Below are 23464 nucleotides of genomic sequence, written 5' to 3' on the forward strand. Positions count from 1 at the left end.
ATTCCAGGAGATGGGCTTCAAGACAATTTTATGAGTAACCACATAAGCCTGCACAGTTTAACTCCTCACTGCCAGCTCCTGTGCTCTAATTAATTTCTCTTGACCTCGTGGTTGCTGCCTCAGCCTTTGCAAAATAGTAAGCATGCCAAGGTGGGAATGAATGCCACACCACTGATTTCATCTCTGCCGCTAAATTCCCTTCCTTGTCGCGCAGAGACTTCCTGAAGGAAAGTGTTTGAAAAGCCCAGGGGCAACAATTTTATCTCTTTTTGAAGTTGCACTTAGAAACCCTTGCTGTTACATGTACGTTACATTTTTATATACAGAAGCTGCTGGCTTTCCTCAACCTTGTGGGGTTCCAAACTATGATATCCTCAGCCAATTTATACTGCAGGACACAAGCAGAGTGGGCCTCTTTGGGCGTAGCTGTGCTGCCTTGCCTCGCTGCTTACAGACTGGCTGGATTTAGTTTGAGTGCATCTTTACTGTAGTGCATTTTTCGAAAGCAGCCAAACTTAATACACATGGCAACATTCTAAATTTTATTCCAGCCATTCACATGATAGAAAAGCTTTGCTCGACCTGTGCCCAGAGTTGCAAGGTATAGCAAGCAACAGTTTGACCAGCTGTTCTGCTATTGTTGGAAATGAATTGGCTTTCCAGACTGAGGTCGTGAAATCTTTGCCAGCGACCCCCATCATGTCCTCCACAGTCAGTTCCACAGAAGTCCTGTTATCGAAGCTCTCTTCGTTGTTTTAGAGTTACTACATTCGTCAGTATTCTTGGTTGCAAATGAACTGGGGTTCACTGTCATTAGTTTTAGGCAGAAAAAAATTATTTCCTACACTGTTAGGTTGCTCGAGACTGTTTGGAGAGGTCAGAGTGCCTGCCTTTGAAGCCACTGTAGAGAAACGATGTCCAATTACATCACAGGCTTTCTTTGGAGAAAACAACATTGCCATCATTAATCAATATTTTTGCTCCTTGAGACTAAATACCAGAAACTCTGCATCAAAATACTAAATGCTCCACCACCACTGTGGCCCAATGAGCAAATTCTCAGAATAGAACCACTGCTTCACTCTGTTTAATTTTGAGTTCACATCTTGCTTGAATGTAGGTCAAATAACTGGGCCGTCACTACAAAGGAATCTAGGAATGGGAGTTTTCTAGCTTCAGTCTTGGGAAGATGAGGAACATAAGGAGGAATATAGCCACAATGGAAGGAGAATGTTCAGAGATGCTGAGCACCCATATGTGACGATTCTTCACCACACTGTTGAACTCAATCTCTGCTTTTATATGCATTGCAGAATCTCGTGTCATTTCCAGTATTTGCAGTAGTGGTCCCACAATTGTCTTTATTCTGCAGAGATCAGAAATATATGTTTCTGACAGTTTAAACCTGAAACATAATAGCAAACATTGTTTATTTTTAAGTATTATTTACAAAAATTTCTTTGGGAAAGATAAAGTAGCAACTGGCATGTCTTTATGAGGAAAAATACACAGAACCGATGTTAGTAATAGAAGATGTTACTAATAGAGGAATCTGGCTGGGGGACATGCAGGGACTCTCTGTCTTCTCTTTGCAACTTTTCTCTAAATCCATAATTATTCTAAATTTAAAAATTTACTTAAGAAATAAAAAATAGAATCAATGAGGCATACAGAGATATTCAAATTCCCTTCAGCAAAATCACAAGAACCCGGGCACATCATTGATTATATTTGTTCTGAATCCATTAATATCGCATGCACTTTATTTTGACTTTAAAAAAGGAAGAGTATGGTTGGTTTAATTATCTAACCTCACTAAGTCTCGATCGTGTCTGTAGGTTAATAGGTGCTCCAAAAATAACTGCTGTGTGGGTGAATGAGTAGATGGATGAGGGAATGGTGAACTCTTGATGGCACAATAACAAAAAATACAAACCAAATTAATGAAGAAGATAATGGAAATGTGAGCAGTCATTTGGAAGGTGTACTTCCATCTGGTACAGAGGAGTTATTTCTAATAGGAATTTGAAAAGAGATATTATTGTCTCTCTCTTCATCTGATATAGACACATACAGAAACAATGTGCATATACAGTTATGAATTATGTATAAGGAAAAGTTATAATGTATGCATGTATGTATATATGTTATACTGTTTTATATGGATTACTACTTGTGTGTATGTGTGTGTGTGTGTGTGTGTGTGTGTGTGTATCAAGCTAAAAATCTTTACCTTAAATTTACAACAAAAACTAGAGCCTCAAATATTTATTCTTAAAAATGAGACAGGATATTTTGATTTTGTTAAATAACAGATTCTAGAAATATTTACCAATCTCTATTAGGTAGAGTTTGCTATTTATTACACTTGTTATTTGCAGTTAGAATGTTTTTACATGGCTGTCTCCTAGAACCTATGTGAACTCTGGTGATTTATTTTATCAAAAACTGACAAAAAAGGATTTTGGCTTTTGTAATATTTTGCATTTTAAGTTTATAGCAAGGATAACTATTTTGATTGATATTCCAAGTTTTCTTTCATTTTTCTGAGAATGACACAAATGAGCTAGGAGCTGATATTTTTTTGTTTGTTTCTACATTGATTTTTTTTTTCTTTTTGGTAGCAAAGAAATTAAAATCTGAGCTACTTTTAATATAAATTTGGCATTAAATGCCAAAAATTTCTCTATCTCAGTATCCTCACTACTATAATTCCAGGTGTTGTCTTTGGAATTCCGAATTAGATAGGAGACAGCTGTGCTGTCATCTGTTCCAGCCGCTCTCCTTGGCTGAAAGTGGTTTTGTTTACTGCAATGGATACAGTATCATTGACAAATTATTTTTCCTTCCCCACTGTTCCCATCACATTTTAATAGTAAGAGAGCTATCAAGATTGGAGAATTTCTTTGATATACATGATATTTCTAAGAATGACATTATTTTTCCTTTGAGTATAATAAAGGGAATTTTTTGGCAAAACTTTGTGGATTTTTTAATGAATATTTTGTGAATGCTACATGCATGCCAGAAACTATGTGAAGAACAGAGATATTAATAAACCTAGATTCTACCTTCAAAAATAACCTATGAAATGAGGACATTATATTAATGACTACTATAGATCAAACACTTAAGTGTCTGTCACTGCACTAACTGCTGTATTATTTCACTTAATGTCTATAAATATCTTCTAAGGCAGGTATCATTAACCCCATTTTATAGATTCATTGAGGTTAAGTCAGGTAGAAATAGTTAACCCTATTAGACCTAATGACCTCCTTTATATAAAGTAATTCTCGATGACTTTTTTATGCTGAAACAAAATAATATATAATTTCATCTATGAATATAATTTCAAAAAGATCAGCATAATGTTCCAACTATAATAAAAAGAAAAAATATTTAATGTAATCTAATATGTATTTTAACATATAAGGGTAAAATACAACTATCCTGGAATGCATAATTTAGTAGTTACATGCTTTCATATGTTGGTAGAATTAGCATGTATGTGATTATCTCAGCTACAGACTGATACACATACGTTGATTCAAATACTTTGAGCGATTTTGACATTGGTAATATAATCTCTCAAAGTGGAAAACAGCTCTTGGTAAAGTTCTGAACAGCAACAACAAAATTTTTCTTTGATTATTGATTTAGACACTAACTGTTTTCTAAGAAATTTCTATATCTTAAAATACATAGAAGAGTTGGTGTTTATATGTAAAAAAAACAAGTCCCAAACTGAGTTGATTTTCAATGCATTTTGTGTCTTTATTAATGCCTTTGCATCATTTCAAATCATGCAGACTGTCCAGCAGATGGTAAGGTGTCCAGATCCCTGGCCTACCCCACCTAATGCCACTAGCGCCCCTGAAGGTTTATAACAACCCCCCCCCCAAAAAAAAATCCCAGAAGTTGCCAAAGTGCTCTATGTAGAAAGCTCTAGGTTACATAGAAATAGTGGGGCTTATTTTTCACCTTGTCATGTCATACTGCAAGTTTTATTCTTAAATTTGCAGTATTATCTTGCCTCATAGGTTAATGGGAGAGTGAGAACTCTGTCAGTAGTTCTTAAGTATTTTTTATGCCATGAGTCCATTTGGCAATCTGGTGAAAACCATGGATGCTGTTCAAAATCATTTATTTGTATATTTCTAAGATATAATATATAGAATTGAAAAGAAAATTATTTTGAAGAATACTTATAGGACAGTAAATGATAGTTAAAAATAATATTGCAAGTTTCATAACAATGATAATGTTACATATAAATATCTTGGTTTTATTGGTGACAAAATCTTCCAGGTACTCATAATACAGACATGGCTTGTTGTTTATGTTCATAATTGAAGGAAAATAAAGATGAAATTATTTTTTTTCTTTTTTCAAGTTATTTAAATTTCAGTTAACATACAATGTAATATTAGTTTCAGGTGTAGAAGTTAGTGATTCATCACTTACATACAATATTCAGTGCTCATCACAAGTGCCCTCCTTAATCCCCATCACCCATGTAGCCCATCCCCCCACTTTCCTCCCCATCAACAAACTTTAGTTTGTTCTCTATAGTCAAGAGTTTATTTTCTGATTTGCCTCTTTTTCTTCCCCCATATTATCTGTTTTGTTTCTTAAATTCCACATATGAGTGAAATCATATAGTATTTGTCTTTCTCTGACTGACTTATTTTGCTTAGCCTAATACACTCTAGCTCAACCCCTGTCACTGCAAATGGAAAAATTTCATTCTTTTTTATGGCTGAGTAATATTCCATTGTAGATATGCCACATCTTCTTTATCCATTCATCAGTTGATGGACATGTGGGCTCTTTCTATAATTTGGCTATTGTTGATAATGCTGCCATAAGCATTGGGGTGCTATGCCCCTTTGAATCAGTATTTTTTTTATCCTTTGGGTAAATACCTAGTAGTGTAATTGCTGGGTCATAGGGTAGTTCTATCTTTTTTGTTTGTTTTTTGGTTTTGTTCTTTGTTTTCATTTTTAATTTAATTAACATATAGTGTATTATTTGTTTCAGGGGTAGAATTTAGTGATTCATCACTGGCATATACCACCTAGTGCTCATTACATCAAGCGCCCTCCTTAATGCCCATCACCCAATTACTCCATTCCACCACCCACCTCCCCTCCAGCAACCCTCAGTTTGTTCTCTATAGTTAAAGCATGTCTTATGGTTTGCCTCCCTGTTTTTTATCATGTTTTATTTTTCATTCCCTTCCCCTGTGTTAATCTGTTTTGTTTCTTAAATTCCACATATGAGTGAAATCACATGGTATTTGTCTTTCTCTGAATGACTTATTTCGCTTAATACCCTCTAGTTCCAGCCACATTGTTGCAAATGGCAAAATTTCATTCTTATTGATGGTGAAGTAATATTCCATTGTATATATATTTCACATCTTCTTTATCCATTCATCTGATGATGGACATCTGGGCTTTTTCCTTAGTTTGGCTATTGTGGACATTGCTGCTATAAACATTGGGGTGTGTGTGCCCCTTCCAATTACTATGTTTGTGTCCTTTGGATAAATACCTAGTGGTGCAATTGCTGGGTCATAAGATAGTTCTATTTTTAACTTTTTGAGAAACCACCATACTGTTTTCCAGAGTGGCTGTACCAGTTTGCATTCCCACCAACATTGTAAGAGGGTTCCCGTTTCTCTGCATCATTGTCAACATCTATTGTTTCCTGAGTTGTTAATTTTAGCCATTCTGACTGGTGTGAGGTGGTATCTCATTGTGGTTTTGATTTGTATTTCCCTGATGTCAAGTGATGTTGAGCATTTTTTCATGGGGCTTTTGGCCATTTGGATGTCTTCTTTGGAGAAATGTCTGCTTATGTCTTCTGCCTATTTCTTCACTAGATTTTTTTTTGGGGGGGTTGAGTTTGATAAGTTCTTTATAGATTTTGGATACTAGCCCTTTATCTGATAGGTCATTTGTGAATATCTTCTCCCATTCTGTAGGTTGCCTTTTATTTTTGTTGCTTCCTCTGCTGTGCAAAAGCTTTTCAGCTTGATGCAGTCCCAGTAGTTCAGTTTTGCTTTTGTTTCCCTTGCCTCTGGAGACGTGTCTAATGAGAAGTTGCTGCGGCTGAGGTCAAAGAGGTTGCTGTCTGTGTTCTTCTCTAGGATTTTGATGGATTCCTGTCTCACATTTATGTCTTTCATCCATTTTGAATTTTTTTGTGTATAGTGTAAGAACGTGGTCCAGTTTCATTCTTCTGGTTGTGCAATTGCTGGATCATAGGGTAGTTCTAGTTGTAACTTTTTGAGGACCATCCATACTGTTTTCCAGAGTGGCTACAAGAGTTTGCATTCCCACCAACAGTGTAGAGGGTTCCCCTTTCTCTGCATCCTCGCTAACATCTGTTGTTTCCTGGGTTGTTAATTTTAGCTATTCTGACTGGTGTGAGGTGATATCTCATGGTAGTTTTTATTTGTATTTCCTTGATGAGTAATGTTGAACATTTTTTCATGTGTCTGTTAGCCATCTGTATGTCTTCTTTGGAAAAATGTCTGTTTGCATCTTCTGCCCATTGTTTAACTGGATTATTTGTTTTTTGGATGTTGAGTTTTATAAGTTCTTTATACATTTTCGATGTTCAGAATTCATCCACTCATCCCATGTTGAAGATCCTTATGCTAGAGTGAAGGCATGTGCAGAGCAAATTAGAGCTCATCATTGATCATCCTAATTGGCTCAATAGCTACAAAAAAAAAGAACTGGTGATGACCCAATGCTTAAAGAATGATTGGTTGGCAGGCACAGGAGCATAGGGAAGAGTGTATACAAAAGCCATAGGGTCAGGAAACACCATAATATGTGTGGGAAATACTAACATCATATGTGTGGGTTCAAGAAGAGTAGGTGGAGGGAAACTTGAAATGAGAAATGGATGAAAGTGTGCAGTTTATTCTTAAAAACAGAAGGATTTTGCTCTAATTCTCATTGATTTAACAGTATCTTATATACTTACTGGGATTTTTAGTTTATTAAGTACTAGTACATAACTGTATTGTCATTTATACTCTGTGACATCCATAGCAGTAAAATTAGCTTTATATTGATGGTGCAGTATTTTCTGAGCATGGTTGTGTTGTTCTAGATAACCACTGCAAAAAGGAAATATATCACAGAGAAAATACACTAAAGATTTTTGACCCATATTTGATTATATTTAATTCAGTTAAAGGAAATATGATGGAATAGGGTATGATTACCCTGTACTAACATTGCTTAAATGCAACATTTTTCAATATCCCTGACACTTGTAACATCCTATAGATGGAATGGGTCAGTGGGAAATCTCATTTATTAGATAACATACTATGCGTTTCTGGATTAGACAGGTTTAGAAAGAGTTGCTAAGGTCAAATGCTAGTTCGAGCAGTTACCAATGGTTGTTAACTTATCCACATTTCTTTTCAGTGAGTGTCATAACTCCACAGACCGAATCAAAGTCAGAGTGTGGGATGAAGATGATGACATTAAATCCAGAGTCAAGCAACATTTCAAAAAGGAGTCAGATGACTTTTTGGGACAAACAATTGTAGAAGTGAGAACCCTGAGTGGAGAGATGGATGTCTGGTACAACTTAGGTAACTATTTTTAAATTTACTTGAAAAACAGTTAAATAAAATTTCAGAATATCTGTGGCCTGTGTTATATTCCCATATAAGTAAAAATAATCAATGACTTTCTATAGCATTCTGCTGAAATATTTATTCAAATTCAGTATTACTGAAAAATGTTGGTAAATTTGAGAAGAAAAGAGAAACCCTTTCAAAAAATCAACTGGGTGTCTTTTAGGAAAAAATATCCCCTTCTTGATTTTTAATTCATAAATATAGCTTCAAAAATTTTGCCAAATGTATAGGAAATAAAAAACATATGACTTTATGCTATTTGACTCATTTCCTTTTGGTCCCTTACTGAAATTTTAGCAATAAAGGAAAAGTGTATTTTGAATATCTTTCAAATGATGATAGAAAAGTAGGGTTTAGTTGGCAAAGCCATATATATGTGGATTTATGTTTACTCTCTTGATAAAAATATCGAGAATATGTTTAGCTGGCATGACTTTTTAAATGTAATTTTATTATGGAACCAAGAATTAAATAAAGTTGTATTTTGACTTTTACAGTAATTGAATAATCTAGAATCTTCAGTGCTGATTTAATAGTAGTAAAAAATATATGGATCAGCTCAGTTTCTATAAAGGACATGATCCAAAATATCTTTTTAAAAAAACGTGTTTGCCTATAGTAGATACACAATTTTCCATTAGCTTCAGGTGTACAACGTACTGATTCAACTCTGGATGCTATGCTGTGTTCACACAAGTGTAACTACCATCCATCACCATGCAACACTAGTACAGTATTATTGACTATATTCCCTGTGCTGTACCTCTTATTCCCAAGATTTACTCATTCCATAACCACAAGCCTGTTTCTCCCACTCCCCTTCACCTATTTTGCCCATTCCCCCAACCCCATTCACTCATAAATGGAATCTAAAAGACAAAACAAATGAGTAAACAAAAACCAGAATCTGATCTATCAATACAGAGAACAAACTGAGTATTGTCAGATCAAAAATGTTTTAGCCATATGATCTGAAATATTTTAGTTAAATTTTTAAGGGCTGATTAAATCAAGGAAGTGTTTATACAGTCCCAGGATTACAAAGAGTTTCCATTTAGGATATCAATATATTGTAGTAAATTAAAGAGTGCTTTTGGCTTTTTGATAAACCCACATAATTCAAATAATGTAATATTTGACAAAGTGAAAGGATAAAGTCATAGAGTTAATGAAACTCTAAATAATACAATAATTTTAAAGAAGGAAAGATATATAACTTATCTGGATACAAATGATTCAAGCTAGACTAAGAACCCAATATCAAGATATAATTTAAAGAAATCTTCCTTAAAGAAAATTGGTGCTTCTACATTATTGATGCATTTTTTCAGTTATAGTGATCATCCTCTTGTATCTTGTTTATACTATAAGACAACTTTCTATATCAAAACAGAGATGTTAGGTAAGAGCAAACTTCAGGCCCTGAGCTCTGTGCAATACTCACAAATTGTGTTGTAAACTGGTTTACCTGTACATAGACTTTTTATTCTGTAGTAGGTTAGCATGTCCTTGAATTGAAGTAGTTAGAATCCAAAGCAGAAATTCCTTAAATCATTCTTTTGACAAAAGAACAATTCTTTTGATGTCTTTGCCTCCTGTCACATGTTTTTTGATGTGGGTCTATTCACTTTGTCAAGGAGCTCGAATGAGCTATTAGTAAAATCAGTAAAAATCGGCTATTCAGCTCTTACGCTGAAATGGTCCTTCCATGTATGGGGAGGAAAATATGATGCAACGGGACAGGGAAATCTCAGCTCACCGTCAGTTTTTATGTTTGTGCCCTCTTTTGCTGATATTGGGAGTTTTAGAGGAGAGAGAAGGAGAGAAGGAGGGAGGCTGGGAACGACAGATTTTAGATTCGTGTAAAATCCTTCAGTAGGTTCAATTCCCATAAGTACCATGTTTGTACTCTTTGTACAATAGAGTACATATTGTACAATAGAGTACATATCACATAGAATTCATTCTGCCATGCAGAGGAGGACTTGGCCCAAATCCCTGGGCATCTAAGCAGAGCTTGTGTCCCATTGGTCTATGGGGAGGATGATAGTTAAAGAACCAGCAATGCTCCCTGGGACTTTGGACAGAGGTCTGTGATAAAAAGATTCCAGGACTTGCATTCTTTTGGCCCCAGTGGAGAACTTGAATATTTGTTGAGAATCAACTATCTCCCAGACAGTAGGAGAAACTCTCATGATCCTGGCACTCCTCAGGGAAGAATCTTCATAACATAATGACTATCAAATATTAACAACGAAAAGTCAGCAGACATTCCACAAGAAAAAGGCAGACTTTATGATTTCACTGTACTTTCATGACTATAAATAGTTATGCTTAGAAAGAGGGTCAATAAGTCTTCGCCACTTTCTCTGTCACTCTACCTCCTTGTGTTTCATTTGTGAAATGGGTCAGCTTGCCTCTTTTTATTTCATCTGTGAAGTAGATATCAAATGTAGGTCCCCTATGTACAAACTCTAGGAATTTTGTGGTTATGCTTTTTTTTTTCCTCTTAAAGCTACTGATCAGATCATATCACACATACACATTATTTGACTGAATTGACTACATGTTGATTCCATCCAAATAAACAGTTAATCCAACACATTAGTAAACACAGGCCATAGACTGCAGGTCTTTATGAATCACTGATGAATTATGAACAAATTTTTTGTTAGAGCTTTGACGTATCTTTTCAAGCATAGAAAGAGAAGTGAAAGCTTTTGCATGAAATAGTTTTCCTGTTAATTGTATTTTTACGTCATCCTGCTTTTAATTGCCCAAACAATTAATTTCCTTGTATAAACTGATCAAGTACACAGAAATTTGTAGCAGAATGGCAGGGTCTTCTGATTACGCTTCTTTATTTGACGTGTCCATAATGCAGTTTGACAATTAGTGACACTATAGGAACAGTATTTTAAATTGTGTTTACCAGAATCATAATGGCTAGTTAATAATCAAACCTGATCCAGAAAAGTGGCTTTTAGCCCTGGAAGCCTTTTTAAAGCTTTTGAGAAATTCTTTGAGAAATATGGTATTTTCAAAAATGACCAATTACTTTTTTGCTTTGTCAGAGAAACGGACGGATAAGTCCGCTGTGTCTGGGGCCATTCGATTGAAAATCAATGTGGAAATAAAAGGAGAGGAGAAGGTTGCCCCATATCATATACAGTATACATGTTTGCATGAGGTAAGTGAATTGAATTGTATTAATAATAAAACTTAGAAAAGAAATAGGTCTTTATGGATTATACAACAAAATATTTGGTTTCAAAATATAATTGAGTTAGGTTTGTGCAGTTGTTCCCGGAGTTCTGACCCTGTACTATAGCTTGCGATGTGCTAGGGTGTCCTACAGCCTATGCGTTGCTCTCTGTGGAGTGGGCAGATGTCCTCTACTGAGAGAACAAACGCAAGAGGCAGGTATTAACAAACAAGGCAAATATCAAAAGGCTTTGTTTAAAAAACAAAAGTTAGGACAAATATTTTGGAAGCATTAAACATACAGTACTTCAGTAATGCAGGAGAGGATCCAAATATGATTATTTTTGAGAACTCTGAGTTAGTGTTCATATTTTATTAAAGATTTAGTGGGGAGGATTAGAAATACAAAAATGCTGATATTACATCAGTGGCTTTTGGTAGCCAGTGTAATAAGCAATGATTTTTTTTTTCCTTTTTCTAGAATAACAAAGAGCTTCATACATATTGAACCATCCACCATTTTAATTACTGATTCCACAGACATGCTAGGGAGAGAGAGGATCAAAACGTCCTTACCACCCACGAATAGTAGAGCATATACCCACCCCTGAAGTGTAGGCCTTGGTTGGCGTAGACGTTAGACTACCCAGTTTGAATTCAAAGGGCAGATTCACCTCAGTGTAGATATACAGACGTGTAATCTTGGACTTCTTTTGGTTGCTTTGCATCTGAGAGCTTGGAGTTGTCCCGAGAGCCTTTCTCTGATAAAAAGGACACTTGTCCCATGTTTCAGAAAATAAGAGGTGAAGCTGAGGAATGTGCCTTTCCCCATGTTCAGAGAGGTGGAGAAGAAAGTAACTTCCTAAGGTAGAAAAAGATAACAGAGAATCTCTGCTCTTTGTACATAATTTTTCCTAAATGTATCTATGAAACTTTACATGTGGAATTATTTGCACTTCCATTTTACTAAAGAAGGAATGGGGATGAGTATTTAAGTCATTTACACATTACACGTAATTAGATACAGGACCTAGGCTTCATTTCCTGACTCCAGTCTGGCCAGTGGTATTAGTCCTTTAAGAAAGGTGGTTCAGTTTTCAAATCAATAAATAGAAATCCCTGAACTGGCAGGATAGAGAGCCAACTCTGGCCTTAAAGTTTGGGCAGAGAATATTTGGGATCAGAGGAACAGCATTATACTTCGCTTTCCAGAGTCCTTTTCTGCTACTGCAAGAAGCAAAGAGAATTAAATCCAAGAAAGGGTCCTTTAGTGACCCAGGCTGGATCCATATGTCAGTTCTCAAACTTGGTAGAAGCAAAAAGAAATTGTATGTAGTAATTTTTATTTCATTACAAAATTCTCATTCATTCTTAATTTCAATTCATAGCTCTGACTCCTACCATTTCACAGTCAAAGCCCTTAACATACTAAAATTCTGTATTAACATAGCCAAATTACAGTATTCATTCAGGGCCCTATAATTTACTCCGAGCCCATGAGTGCAAAGTAGGTTCTAGCATGTAGAATTGTTTACATGCAAAAACTTTTACTTCCTTCTACAGTGAATTGGTACATATGAAACATTTGAATCATTGATTCTGTGTAAACCTAGGCAGAAACAAAACCAATTTGCATAATATGAGGTGAGTTAGAAAAAAAATCCAATATATTCCTACTGCTTCTATATGCTGATGAAACATTAGATGCAATCTCAATGCAAATGTAAATTACCGAGAGATACAGTTACCTATTTCTGGCCTATTCTGAGGAATTACTGAACAACTGAAAACCACTTACTTTTAGAATCTGTTCCATTACTTGACTGAAGTGAAGTCTAATGGTGGAGTGAAAATCCCAGAGGTCAAAGGGGAGGAAGCCTGGAAGGTTTTCTTTGATGATGCTTCCCAAGAAATAGTCGATGAATTTGCCATGCGTTATGGGATTGAATCCATTTATCAAGCTATGACGTAAGTACCCTAGAATACGTACAGTGTTCGAAGATCTCTGTTGAAATCTAAAGAAAAAAAAAAATTCATCTCCTTTCTTCTAATTCAAATGAAATTTTGATTACAAAGTCAATTAGATCTGAATGTGCCCATTGGATGCTGGCTACTCTCTCTCACACCTATAAAGTGTTAATTAATGATTTGGTAGTTCACTACCACCACCTTCCCAAACCTTATTTTGTTCTCAGAGTGTGCTCTGTTGAACTGAGCGTTAGCAACAACTGGGAACTTGCAAATGCAAATTCTCCACCCTACCCCAAACCTACCGAATCAGAAACTCTCGGAGTGGGGCCCAGTGATCTGTGTTTTAATAAGCCCTCCAGATGTTCCTCTTAAACTCTAAAGTTTGAGAAGCCATGACTTATTTGATATCTGAGAAAGCTAAAGCGTGATGATTGAAGTGCATCATCAAACTTACAGAGTCTGTTAGTGTCAGAGACACATCCAGGGCCATGACAGTGTCTCGACCCAAACAATAGGCTGCATATTCTTCCTTCCTATATTTATATCAGTGCTGCTAATTCAGCAAAAACAAGATTTATTGAGAACACACAAACTGCAGTAAATGTGGTTCTATGGAAGTGACCCATATAGACCTTTACTAAGGAGTTTCAGTAAGAGTTAAGAATTGGGTTATCTCTTGTCTACAGCTTACCTTTTGAAACCTGGTCTCGGTGTATAAATGCATCTTGTTTAGATATATACGATATATAAGATGTAAGCTATTTATGTACATACATTAGAAAACTACGTTCATATTAAGGATGAGAACATATTTTCATGTTAAGCAAATAGATGCTGGCGCAGATAATCAGTCATTTTCAACCATCTAATGATGGATGTGGACTGGACCAAAATCAATGCTCTTCTACAAAGTTTACTGTTCCTAGCATTTAATCACCAGTCATAATTTCAGAACAGCATATGTCAGACTACATTTAAAATTTTTTTGATCAATTGTATTTTTTTTAGTTGAAAGAATGTCCTAAATCTAAATAATAAAGACTTATAGATTATGGAGGGGAAGAGGAACTTAGAGGTCAACTGAACCTCTCTCCAGATCAGAAACCCTGTTGCTGCATCCGTTACTGATGGTCTTCATCCCTCTGCTTGTTCACACACAGCAACAGCACGCTCCTTTTAAGGCAACCTATTTTGTAATTGGGCAGCCATAATGGAGTCTGTGACTTTGTCGTCGGCTCTGTCCCATGTCATTGGCTATTATTCAGAATACCTCATATCAAATTGAGCACAATAGAAATGCAACCGTGCTTAACAGTCAAAAATAAAAGAACTGTTCTGCCTAAAGGGAGCTATGTTAAAAACGACAACAACAAAACAACAGCAGTGAAAAACCTGCTTCAGGAAAAAATACCAGTAAAAGAAAGGATCAAGTTAAATTTATTCCAAAATATTTCTGTGAGCTGATGTCACATTACTTCTTTGCCGTGTTTCCTACATTCTGAGAAGCACAATCATGTTAATGTAGAGAAAGGGTAACTATATGATAGTTTAAAAGAGGAAGAGCATCCTTTATTCATTTTATCACTTCTATTTTTCTCTTACCTTTAACCTAAGTAAACAGTAACAATAAAATATTTTTGGATACTTCTTTGGTATCCAGTGACCCACATGTGAGCCCATAATTATGAAGGGGCACATAGTAAACATTTTTAGCTTTGTGGGTCCTGCAGTCTCTGTCACAACTGCTCCACTCTGCATTCCAAGTGCAAAAGCAGCCATAGATACTAAGTAAACAAATGGGCATGGCCATGTACTGACAACATTTTATTTTAAAAACAAAAACTGTGGGCTGGGTTTGGCTGTGGCCTTAGATTGCCAACTGCTGGTTTAAAGAGTGAAAGCAAGGGCAGAAAGGCATAAGGAGAAAAATGTCTTCTTTTTTGGTAATAAATTGAGAAAAGCACTTTGATGATAAAATGCAGATCATGTAGTTGGCCCTTGAACAGCAAGGGTTTGGACTGTTGGTCTACTTACAGATTATAGATTTTTTTTACAGTAGTGTAAGTGTATTTTCCTTACGATTTTCTTAATGCTTTCTTTCTCTAGCTTATTCTAAGAATACGTACAATATAAAAACCCACAAAATACATGTTTATGACTATTTATGTGACTGGTGAATAATATGTGTCACAGTTAATAGTATGCTATTAGTTAAGTTTTTGGGGAGTCAAAAGTTATATGTGGAGTTTTGACTGTGCAGGAGTCAGTGACCCTAACCCCTGTATTTTTCAAGGATCAACTGTATCTACTTCCGGTTATACATTTGATTTGATACTGATATTTTTCTTTATTAAGTGTTTTTTTCGGCTTTGAGTACTGACCAAGATGGCCCTCACATTTCCCTCAACCTGACAAAGCTTTAGACACACTTCTTACTTGCCTCTAGGCCCCTGACCTCCCTCTCACCTTGGCCTTTACAAAATCCAGAAGGCTTAAACCCAAAGGTCCCTGACCTTCCTTTTCTTACAGCATTTACTTTAGAAAACTTACAATGGTTAATTCTTTAAATTGTAAATATTTTGAAAGCCTCTTGCCTGTTTTACAACCCAGGACTAGCTTTCTCAAGGACATGGGGGGCATCTCTCTCAAATGCAATCATCAAGGAGTATAGACCCCTGTTTCCCAGTCTCTATGGGGGGTGGGAGGAGGGGGCGGTAGGAACCTAATTTGGACAGGTGCCTTGTTCCAAGTTGTAATACTATCTGGGGTCATGAGAATAAGAGAAAGTTTATCTTTTCTTTGGGTAATGCCAGTTAACAAACACAGGTGACTATGATTCCCCCAGCTCCAGCTCTTAAAAACTCCCATTCATCCCCTTCCAATTCAGCCATTAAAAATGTCCCCATTTGTTATTTTAGTGGAGTTGAGTTCAGACTGAATTTGATTTCTTTTCCTTATTGCACACCCTCGAATAAAATTTTCCTGGCCTATTTCATCATATCCAGTACAATTTTGCTTTGACAGTACGAATTTTACCATCTCGTCAGAATAAAAAATATTCCTGTTGTTTGACAGTCTACGAAGTCCTAAAAATTTTGACTACCAACACAAATATGATCTCTTCATTTACTATTCATTGATGATCCTTAGTTGTTGAAATAGTTTTTATGGAAATATAGACCTGTACACATTTTATATCAATAAGTTAATAATATAATTACATGTGTAATCTAGTTTAAGAGACATAATCAAATGGTGTCACTTAGAGGGACACTTGAATTCTGTTCAAAGATGTACAATTTGATATCTCGAATCCAATAGCCGTATGTTTTATTACTGCCTTATAAAAAATTCTGGGTACATGATAGAAACTCAGTACATATTTTTAATTGAATGAATCAGAAGTAGAGGCTGTTTATTCTCAGCTTCTCCTGGCATATTTCTTCATACCAGGAGTTCACAGTTGCCAGGGCTCCAGGGTGGCTCAGTCAGTTGAAGGTCCTATTCTTAGTTTTCAGCTCAGGTCATGATCTCTGGGTCTGGAGATCCAGCCCAGCATAGGGCTCCACATTCAACAGGGAGTCTGCTTGGGATTCTTTCTCTCCCTCTCCCCCTCCTCCAACTTGCACACTCTCTCAATCTCTCTCTTTTGAATAAGTAAGTCTTAAAAAAAAAAAAAGTTCAGAGTTGCCAGAAGCATGCAAAATAGAACTTGAAAACTGGTGTAGGTATCTATTTTACCTTATACATTTTAGAGCATACCATATTGATTGATTATTTATTAATTTGGAGAAGTATCAGAGTACTGACGTTCATCTGTTAGGTGTTGAAATATAACTTTCAGAGATTTTTTTTTTTTAAATTTTTATTATGTTAGTCACCCTACAGTACATCATTAGTTTTTGATGTAGTGTTCCATGATTCATTGTTTGCATATAATACCCAGTGCTCCATGCAATATGTGCCCTCCTTAATACCCATCACTGGTCTCACCGGCCTATCCCGATCCCCCACCTCCCTTCCCTCTGAAGCCCTCAGTTTGTTTCCCAGAGTCCATAGTCTCTTGTGGTTCATGCCCCTTCTGTTTACCCCACCTTCATTCTTCCCTTCCTTCTCCTACCAATCTCTCTGCTATTCCTTATGTTCCATAAATAAGTGAAACCATATGATAATTGTCTTTCTCTGCTTGACTTATTTCACTTAGCATAATCTCCTCCAGTCCCATCCATGTTGCTGCAAATGTTGGGTAATCGTTCTTTCTGGTGGCTGAGTAATATTCCGTTGTATATATGTACCACATCTTCTTAATCCAGTCATCTGTTGAAGGGCATCTCAGCTTCTTCCACAATTTAGCTATTGTGGACAATGCTGTTATGAACATTGGGGTGCATATGGCCCTTCTCTTCACTATGTCTGTATCTTTGGGGTAAATACCCAGTAGTGCAATTGGTGAATAGGGTAGCTCAATTTTTAACTTTTTGAGGTACCTCCACACTGTTTTCTATAGTGGCTGTACCAACTTGGATTCCCACCAACAGTGTAAGAGGCTTCCCCTTTCTCCACATCCTCTCCAACATTTGTTGTTTCTTGCCTTATTAATTTTTGCCATTCTAACTGGCATAAGGTGGTATCTCAATGTGGTTTTGATTTGAATTTCCCTGATGGCTAATGATTTTGAACATTTTTTTCATGTGTCTGTTAGCCATTCGTATGTCTTCATTGGAAATGTGTCTATTCATATATTCTGCCCATTTTTGGATTTGATTATTTGTTTCTCGTGTATTGAGTTTGAGAAGTTCTTTATAGATCTTGGATACCAGCCTTTTATCTCTAGTTTCATTTGCAAATATCTTCTCCCATTCTGTGGGTTGTCTCTTTGTTTTGATGACTGTTTCCTTTGCTGTGCAGAAACTTTTTATCTTGATGAAGTTCCAAAAGTTCATTTTTTTCTTTTGTTTCTCTTGCCTTTGGAGATGTGTCATGAAAGAAGTTGCTGTGGCCAATGTCAAAGAGGTTACAGCCTATGTTCTCCTCTATGATTTTGGTGGATTCCTGTCTCATATCAAGGTCTTTCATCCATTTGGAGTTTATCTTTGTGTCGGGTGTGAGACAGTGGTCAGGTTTCATTCTTTTGCATGTAGCTTTCCAATTTTCCCAGCACCATTTATTGAAGAAACTGTCTTTTTTCCACTGGATGTTTTTTCCTGCTTTGTCAAAGATTAGTTGACCATAGAGTCGAGGGTCCATTTCTGGGTTCTCTATTCTGTTCCATTGGTCTATGTGTCTGTTTTTGTGCCAGTACTATGCTGTCTTGGTGACCACAGCTTTGTAGTATAGCTTGAAATCAGGCAAAGTGATGCCGCCAGCTTTCTTTTTCTTTTTCAACCTTTCCTTGGTGATTCGGGTCTTTTCTGGTTCCACACAAAATTTAGGATTGTTTGTCCTAGCTCAGAGATTTTTTTTTTTTTTACCATATTATCCAAATAATACTCCTGTAATTGAATTATAAATTGACTCTTGGGGCGCCTGGGTGGCACAGCGGTTAAGCGTCTGCCTTCGGCTCAGGGCATGATCCCGGCGTTATGGGATCGAGCCCCACATCAGGCTCCTCCGCTATGAGCCTGCTTCTTCCTCTCCCACTCCCCCTGCTTGTGTTCCCTCTCTCACTGGGTGTCTCTATCTCTGTCAAATAAATAAATAAAATCTTAAATAAATAAATAAATAAATAAACTGACTCTTGACCTGTTGTTCGCCAACGAATAACACAGGTTTTAAAAAAGAATTTATGAATAACTAACTATATATCTTCAAATTTAACAATAGGTTCTCATCATAAGAAGGAGGCTGAATCTATTTTGCTGGTAAATAATCTGAACATTAATACTGAACTTCCCAGTCCTCTAAGGTACCTCCTGCTTATTGTAAATGCTCTCTCCTTTTACCACAAAACATTTTCTATGAGGGCACAATTTATTGGCTCAGTTTGTTGCATAAAAATACACTCTTTGTTTTGGAACATTCATGAGGGAGAAGAGGGATTACAGTTTTCCTGTTTGGACAAGCAGTTGATCGAGGACCAGGAGGATTTGTTCCCACATGGTAAATCCATCTAAAAAAAAAAAAAATTCCAATATATGATAGCAAGAGCAGGAGTCTGTTTCCTTTCCAAAGAAGCACACTGTTGTGCGTATTTTGTGTCATGATGTTGGGCACAGAGTCTATTTTCATCATGAGAATTTTGGGAGTCCTTGATGCTTTTCATTTATTTATGCAAACATAAATGCTCTTATAAACGTTCTGATAGACTTACTTTTCACCCCTAAACACACGCAGGGAATTCCACGTCAGCATCAGGGATTAAGTTGTCCTCTGGAGGTGATTTCTGTCAAACAAATACATTTTAACTGAGTGTTTAATGAGTCTTCAATTTATTGTAAAATGAAGCCCCAGGTATCTCACAAAATCTGAGATTTCATTAGACTATGGTCATGCATCTGTAATACCAAATGAGAAAAGCATTAAGTCAGTGTTTTTCACCTTGGTTTCCTTAACAAACGACCTTTACTTCGGTACAGGCCCTCTTAATTGAATTTATATTTGAACTAGAACTATTGGGATACTGTTTATTTTGAAGGCACTAGTCTATTTTAGCTGCTTGAGCCATGAGTCTGCTTTCTAAGGAGAGTACTGCTTAATTGATGAATGAATCACTCATTCCTGTAAGAAATATTTATTGAGGGCCTACCATGTGCCAAGAAGTTTTCTCGGCCCTAAGGATACATTAGCAAGCTAGAAGTCAAGATCCAGTCTCTTATGGAGTCCCCATTCCAGAAGATAACAATTCATTTATTTGACAGACATTCTGAGTATTTAAGTATGAGGATTTATATAGGACATTAGGATATAGCAGTAAAAGATATCTCTTGCTTCAGTGAGCTTCTGATCTAGAGTAAAGAGGAAGAAGAAATTAAATAACAAGACAGCATAATTGAGGTATACATGGGTACTGTAAGAGCATAGACATGAAGGGACCAAATCCGGGCACAGATGGGGAGAGGTGTCAGAGAAAGCTGATGGTCAGCCTGAGGGTCCCAGCCTTACTTGCTCTTCAACTTCCACCATTTCTCCAAACCCTACACATTTCCTTACTTTCCTGTCTCCCACCACTGCCCTCACACTCAAAACCTCTGTAGTTGAGTTCCAGCAATCCATAGCATCTATGAAAAGTTATGCTTTTCGCCAAAAGAGAAAGTGGATCCTTAAGCGTTTGACCCCCTCTGTAGTGACAAGCATGTATGCAATCACTGAAATGCGTGCTATTTTGAATTTTAGGGAGCAAATGTGATAAATACTGTTTTAGTGTATTTCTGACATTAGAATACAGATAGGCTTTCCTTTCATCTTGTATTGTTTCTCTGAAATCTCCAAAGGATCTAAAAATTATTGTTGTCTTTATGGTGCTTCCTTCCAATCACCCTGCTCTTAGTTTTATATATATATAAAAAATTGATCTTTAAATCTTTTGAATCAAGGGCATTTCAATCCCTTGAAAACTACAAGATGATGTGATTAGGGACAATTGTCCCTGCAAAGGCATGTGAGTTAGATTGTCCTTCCCTCCCCGCTCCTCACCCATCGTGATACCTACAAAACAATAACAAGTGAATTGGATCGGATGTATAATTTGAAATACACGTGACTTCCCAACATTTTGCAAATAATATTTGAGAATTAATGCTTGATAATGTTGTAGCAATTGTTTTAGCTGAAAGCATATCAGTAACTGTCTCATTATTGGCAATTTAAGCATCATCTTTTTGAGTTTGTTAATCTAACTTTTCCCATGAAGCTGAAATTCCACTTGTTAAATTGGTTTGACACTAACCCCATTTTCTTCAAAAAGCAAAGTCAGGTGATTTAAACATTATTAATACATTGTTTTCAGTTGTGTCTGTGTCGGGAAATGTTAGCGTTTTCAGAGATTACAATAGTCCTTTTGACCTATTTTATTTGAAGGTGTACTTTAAAGGGGTGGTTTGCTGCAAGGATCTATTCAGTTGTTTTAGATTGCTAATTGTACTTTAAATCCTGTTTTCCCTCTCCCTCTGAGAACAATATAAGTAGCATTGAAACTACAGCCTTTAAAAGGAATTGATTTTCAAGGAGTTGCTTAGAAGCAAGAAACGTCACCTTGGCAATAACCACACATAAAGAAGAGGCACACAGAAAGTTAGAGGGAAGTGCTTTGCAAATTGAAGACTGTGTAGAAGCCTGTTAGCTGACAACTCCCAAGGAGCAAAGGATGCCAGCAGATGACTCCCTTGTCCCCTGCTTTCTGACCATCCTTCTTAACCATGGGCTCCAGTAGAATCAAATGTTGATGATGGGAGGAAGTAATGTTTATGGCTGGACACAACCAGTTATCTGTATTCAGAGATGCATAGCATGTTAAAGCTTGGAAGGATTAGATCTTTTCAAAGATGGAGAAACTGAATCTAGGAGTGATAAAGTTACTTTTCTAAGGTCACAGAACAGAGTTAGGCTTCCAGTGAATCATGCCTATGCCAGGGTACTTGTAACTCTAAATTGGCCAACCAGAATCCCTCTTTCTACCCTACATACCAAAAAAGCAATTTTTGCTGACCATTTTTTTCAAGGTTTCCAAGATGTGTAATCTCTAACCCTGATTAATACCTTCTTCAAAATTTGTCTTTTTTTCTTTTTTTCCATCATCTAAGAAATGTATACTTTGATGCTTACTATTTCCTTGATAATATTGACTGCCTGATCATTTACCATTTAGGTTAAAAGTGAATGTGAAATGGAAAGTTCAACGTAGACTATTGTTTGGTACCAAGAGGTACCATCTGTAACTTACCATGATCCTAGTCACAGTTTCTAGAAAAGGACAGGTTGGGGTGCCTGGATGGCTCTGTTGATTAAGCATCCGACTCTTGATTTCGGCTCAGGTCATGATCTAAGGGTTGTGAGATTGAGTCCCACATCTGGCTCTACGCTGAGTGTGGAGCCTGCTTAAGATTCATTCTCTCTCTCTCTCTCTCTCTCTCTCTCTCTCTCTCTCTCCCTCTCTCCCCCTCCCAGCCCACATCTCAAAAAAAAAAAAAAAAAAAAAAGGACAGGTATTTTTACCAACCAGGGAAAAAAGGCTCTATTCATAAGAGTGATGTGGAAATTCTGAATTTTAGTGCTTTATTTTTAAAATTAATATCAAATGCTTACTTTTTTTCAAATGCTTAAACTTTTAATCTTAGTATTCTAAGTCACGATTAACTCCCAAGTCACTTGTTTTAAGAACATTGTAATGTGAGTTCTAAGAGGTGATAATTATTATATCTTTAATTTTTAGATATATTGAGACATGTACAATTTAATTTGAACCAAATTAAGGAGGACCATATTTATGACTTTAATCTATTTACCTTTTTCATTTACGAGACAATGAAAATTTTATTGCTTACAATTTTAATTAGCTCACAAGGAAAACACCATTGTAAGGCTAATTTGATATTAAAACTGATGTAAAGTTCTAATGAAATGAAAACTAGCATTAAATGAAATCCTGGGTTTTTTCATTGTTCTCCTTTGATTTCCACATCTTCACCAGTCTAATCTCTGTATTTTGCCTTAGGTAGCCATGAGTGAAAAATCATTCCATTAATATCTCCAAAATTAAGTCTAAATATATTTTATTTAGTGAAACCAAAGTGGTATCTATTTTACAGTGATTTTATAGTAATTTTTTTTGCCTCTACACATTAATGGGAAACTGGTTAGGTCTATGATAAATTTTGAAAGGAAAAAACATTTTATGGGTGATTTGTTGTTGACTTCTGTAAAAATCTCGTTTAATAGTATTTTAAAGAATAATATAGGTTATACACTTTTACATTATATATAGTACTTCAAAGTTATATTTTTTAAAAAATATAAAGAAATTTTTACTTTAGTCAATCAAAGAAAAATTTTAAATGGTGTTGGATTACTTTGTTTCATGCTAAAAGTGACAAAGAGACTTATAAAATCAATAATAGGGCAAAAGTTGAGTTAACACTTAAAATATATGTTTTATATATGTTTTTCCAATTAAGGTAATAAAACATGCTAATGGTAAATTATTTTAAAAATACAAAGTGTATTTTTTAAGTTACAAAAATCTGTAGCTCTACATAGAGAGAACTTTGTGATGATTTTAGTTGATAAGTATTTCCTGCCATACTTTTGGTTCTTTTGCTATATACCTATGTGTGCATGTGTGTACATGCATGTGTGTATGTTAAAATAATATGTAAAGATGTTTGCATCTTGCTTGTTTGGAAACTTACAGAGTTTCTTTGAACCAGTATTTTTTGACCACCTAGGTATTGTCAGCATTCACCTGAAGATCTTAAACTGGAAGCCAAGCCTCCAAAAATGTTCCACCCTTTCCCATGACTTTATTTAAATGCAGCTCTCCTTTAGATTGGGGAGAGAGATTAACCTGCTCCTATTGGTGGGTTCTCCATACATAAGAGCTGGATTTTTTTTCTCCCCTGGATAATCTAAACAAGTTGTGAACTCTTGTCTTGCTGGAAGTTAAACATTGAAGATTATATA

At 36.0% G+C, this 23464-nt stretch overlaps 1 protein-coding gene across 3 annotated transcripts in view; it reads left to right on the forward strand.

Moving 5' to 3' along the window:
* The window catches only part of UNC13C (unc-13 homolog C), a 755970-nt gene that overhangs the window by 466818 nt on the left and 265688 nt on the right, over window positions 1-23464 (forward strand). For all 3 annotated transcript variants that reach the window (XM_057306313.1, XM_057306314.1, XM_048219406.2), the window contains 3 exons: window positions 7458-7627; window positions 10750-10865; window positions 12684-12847. In XM_057306313.1, coding sequence (XP_057162296.1) covers window positions 7458-7627; window positions 10750-10865; window positions 12684-12847 — 450 coding nt within the window. The remainder of the gene's footprint in view (window positions 1-7457; window positions 7628-10749; window positions 10866-12683; window positions 12848-23464) is intronic.

Source organism: Ursus arctos, unplaced genomic scaffold (genome assembly GCF_023065955.2).
Source record: "Ursus arctos isolate Adak ecotype North America unplaced genomic scaffold, UrsArc2.0 scaffold_36, whole genome shotgun sequence".
NCBI classification, from domain to species: Eukaryota; Metazoa; Chordata; class Mammalia; order Carnivora; family Ursidae; genus Ursus; species Ursus arctos.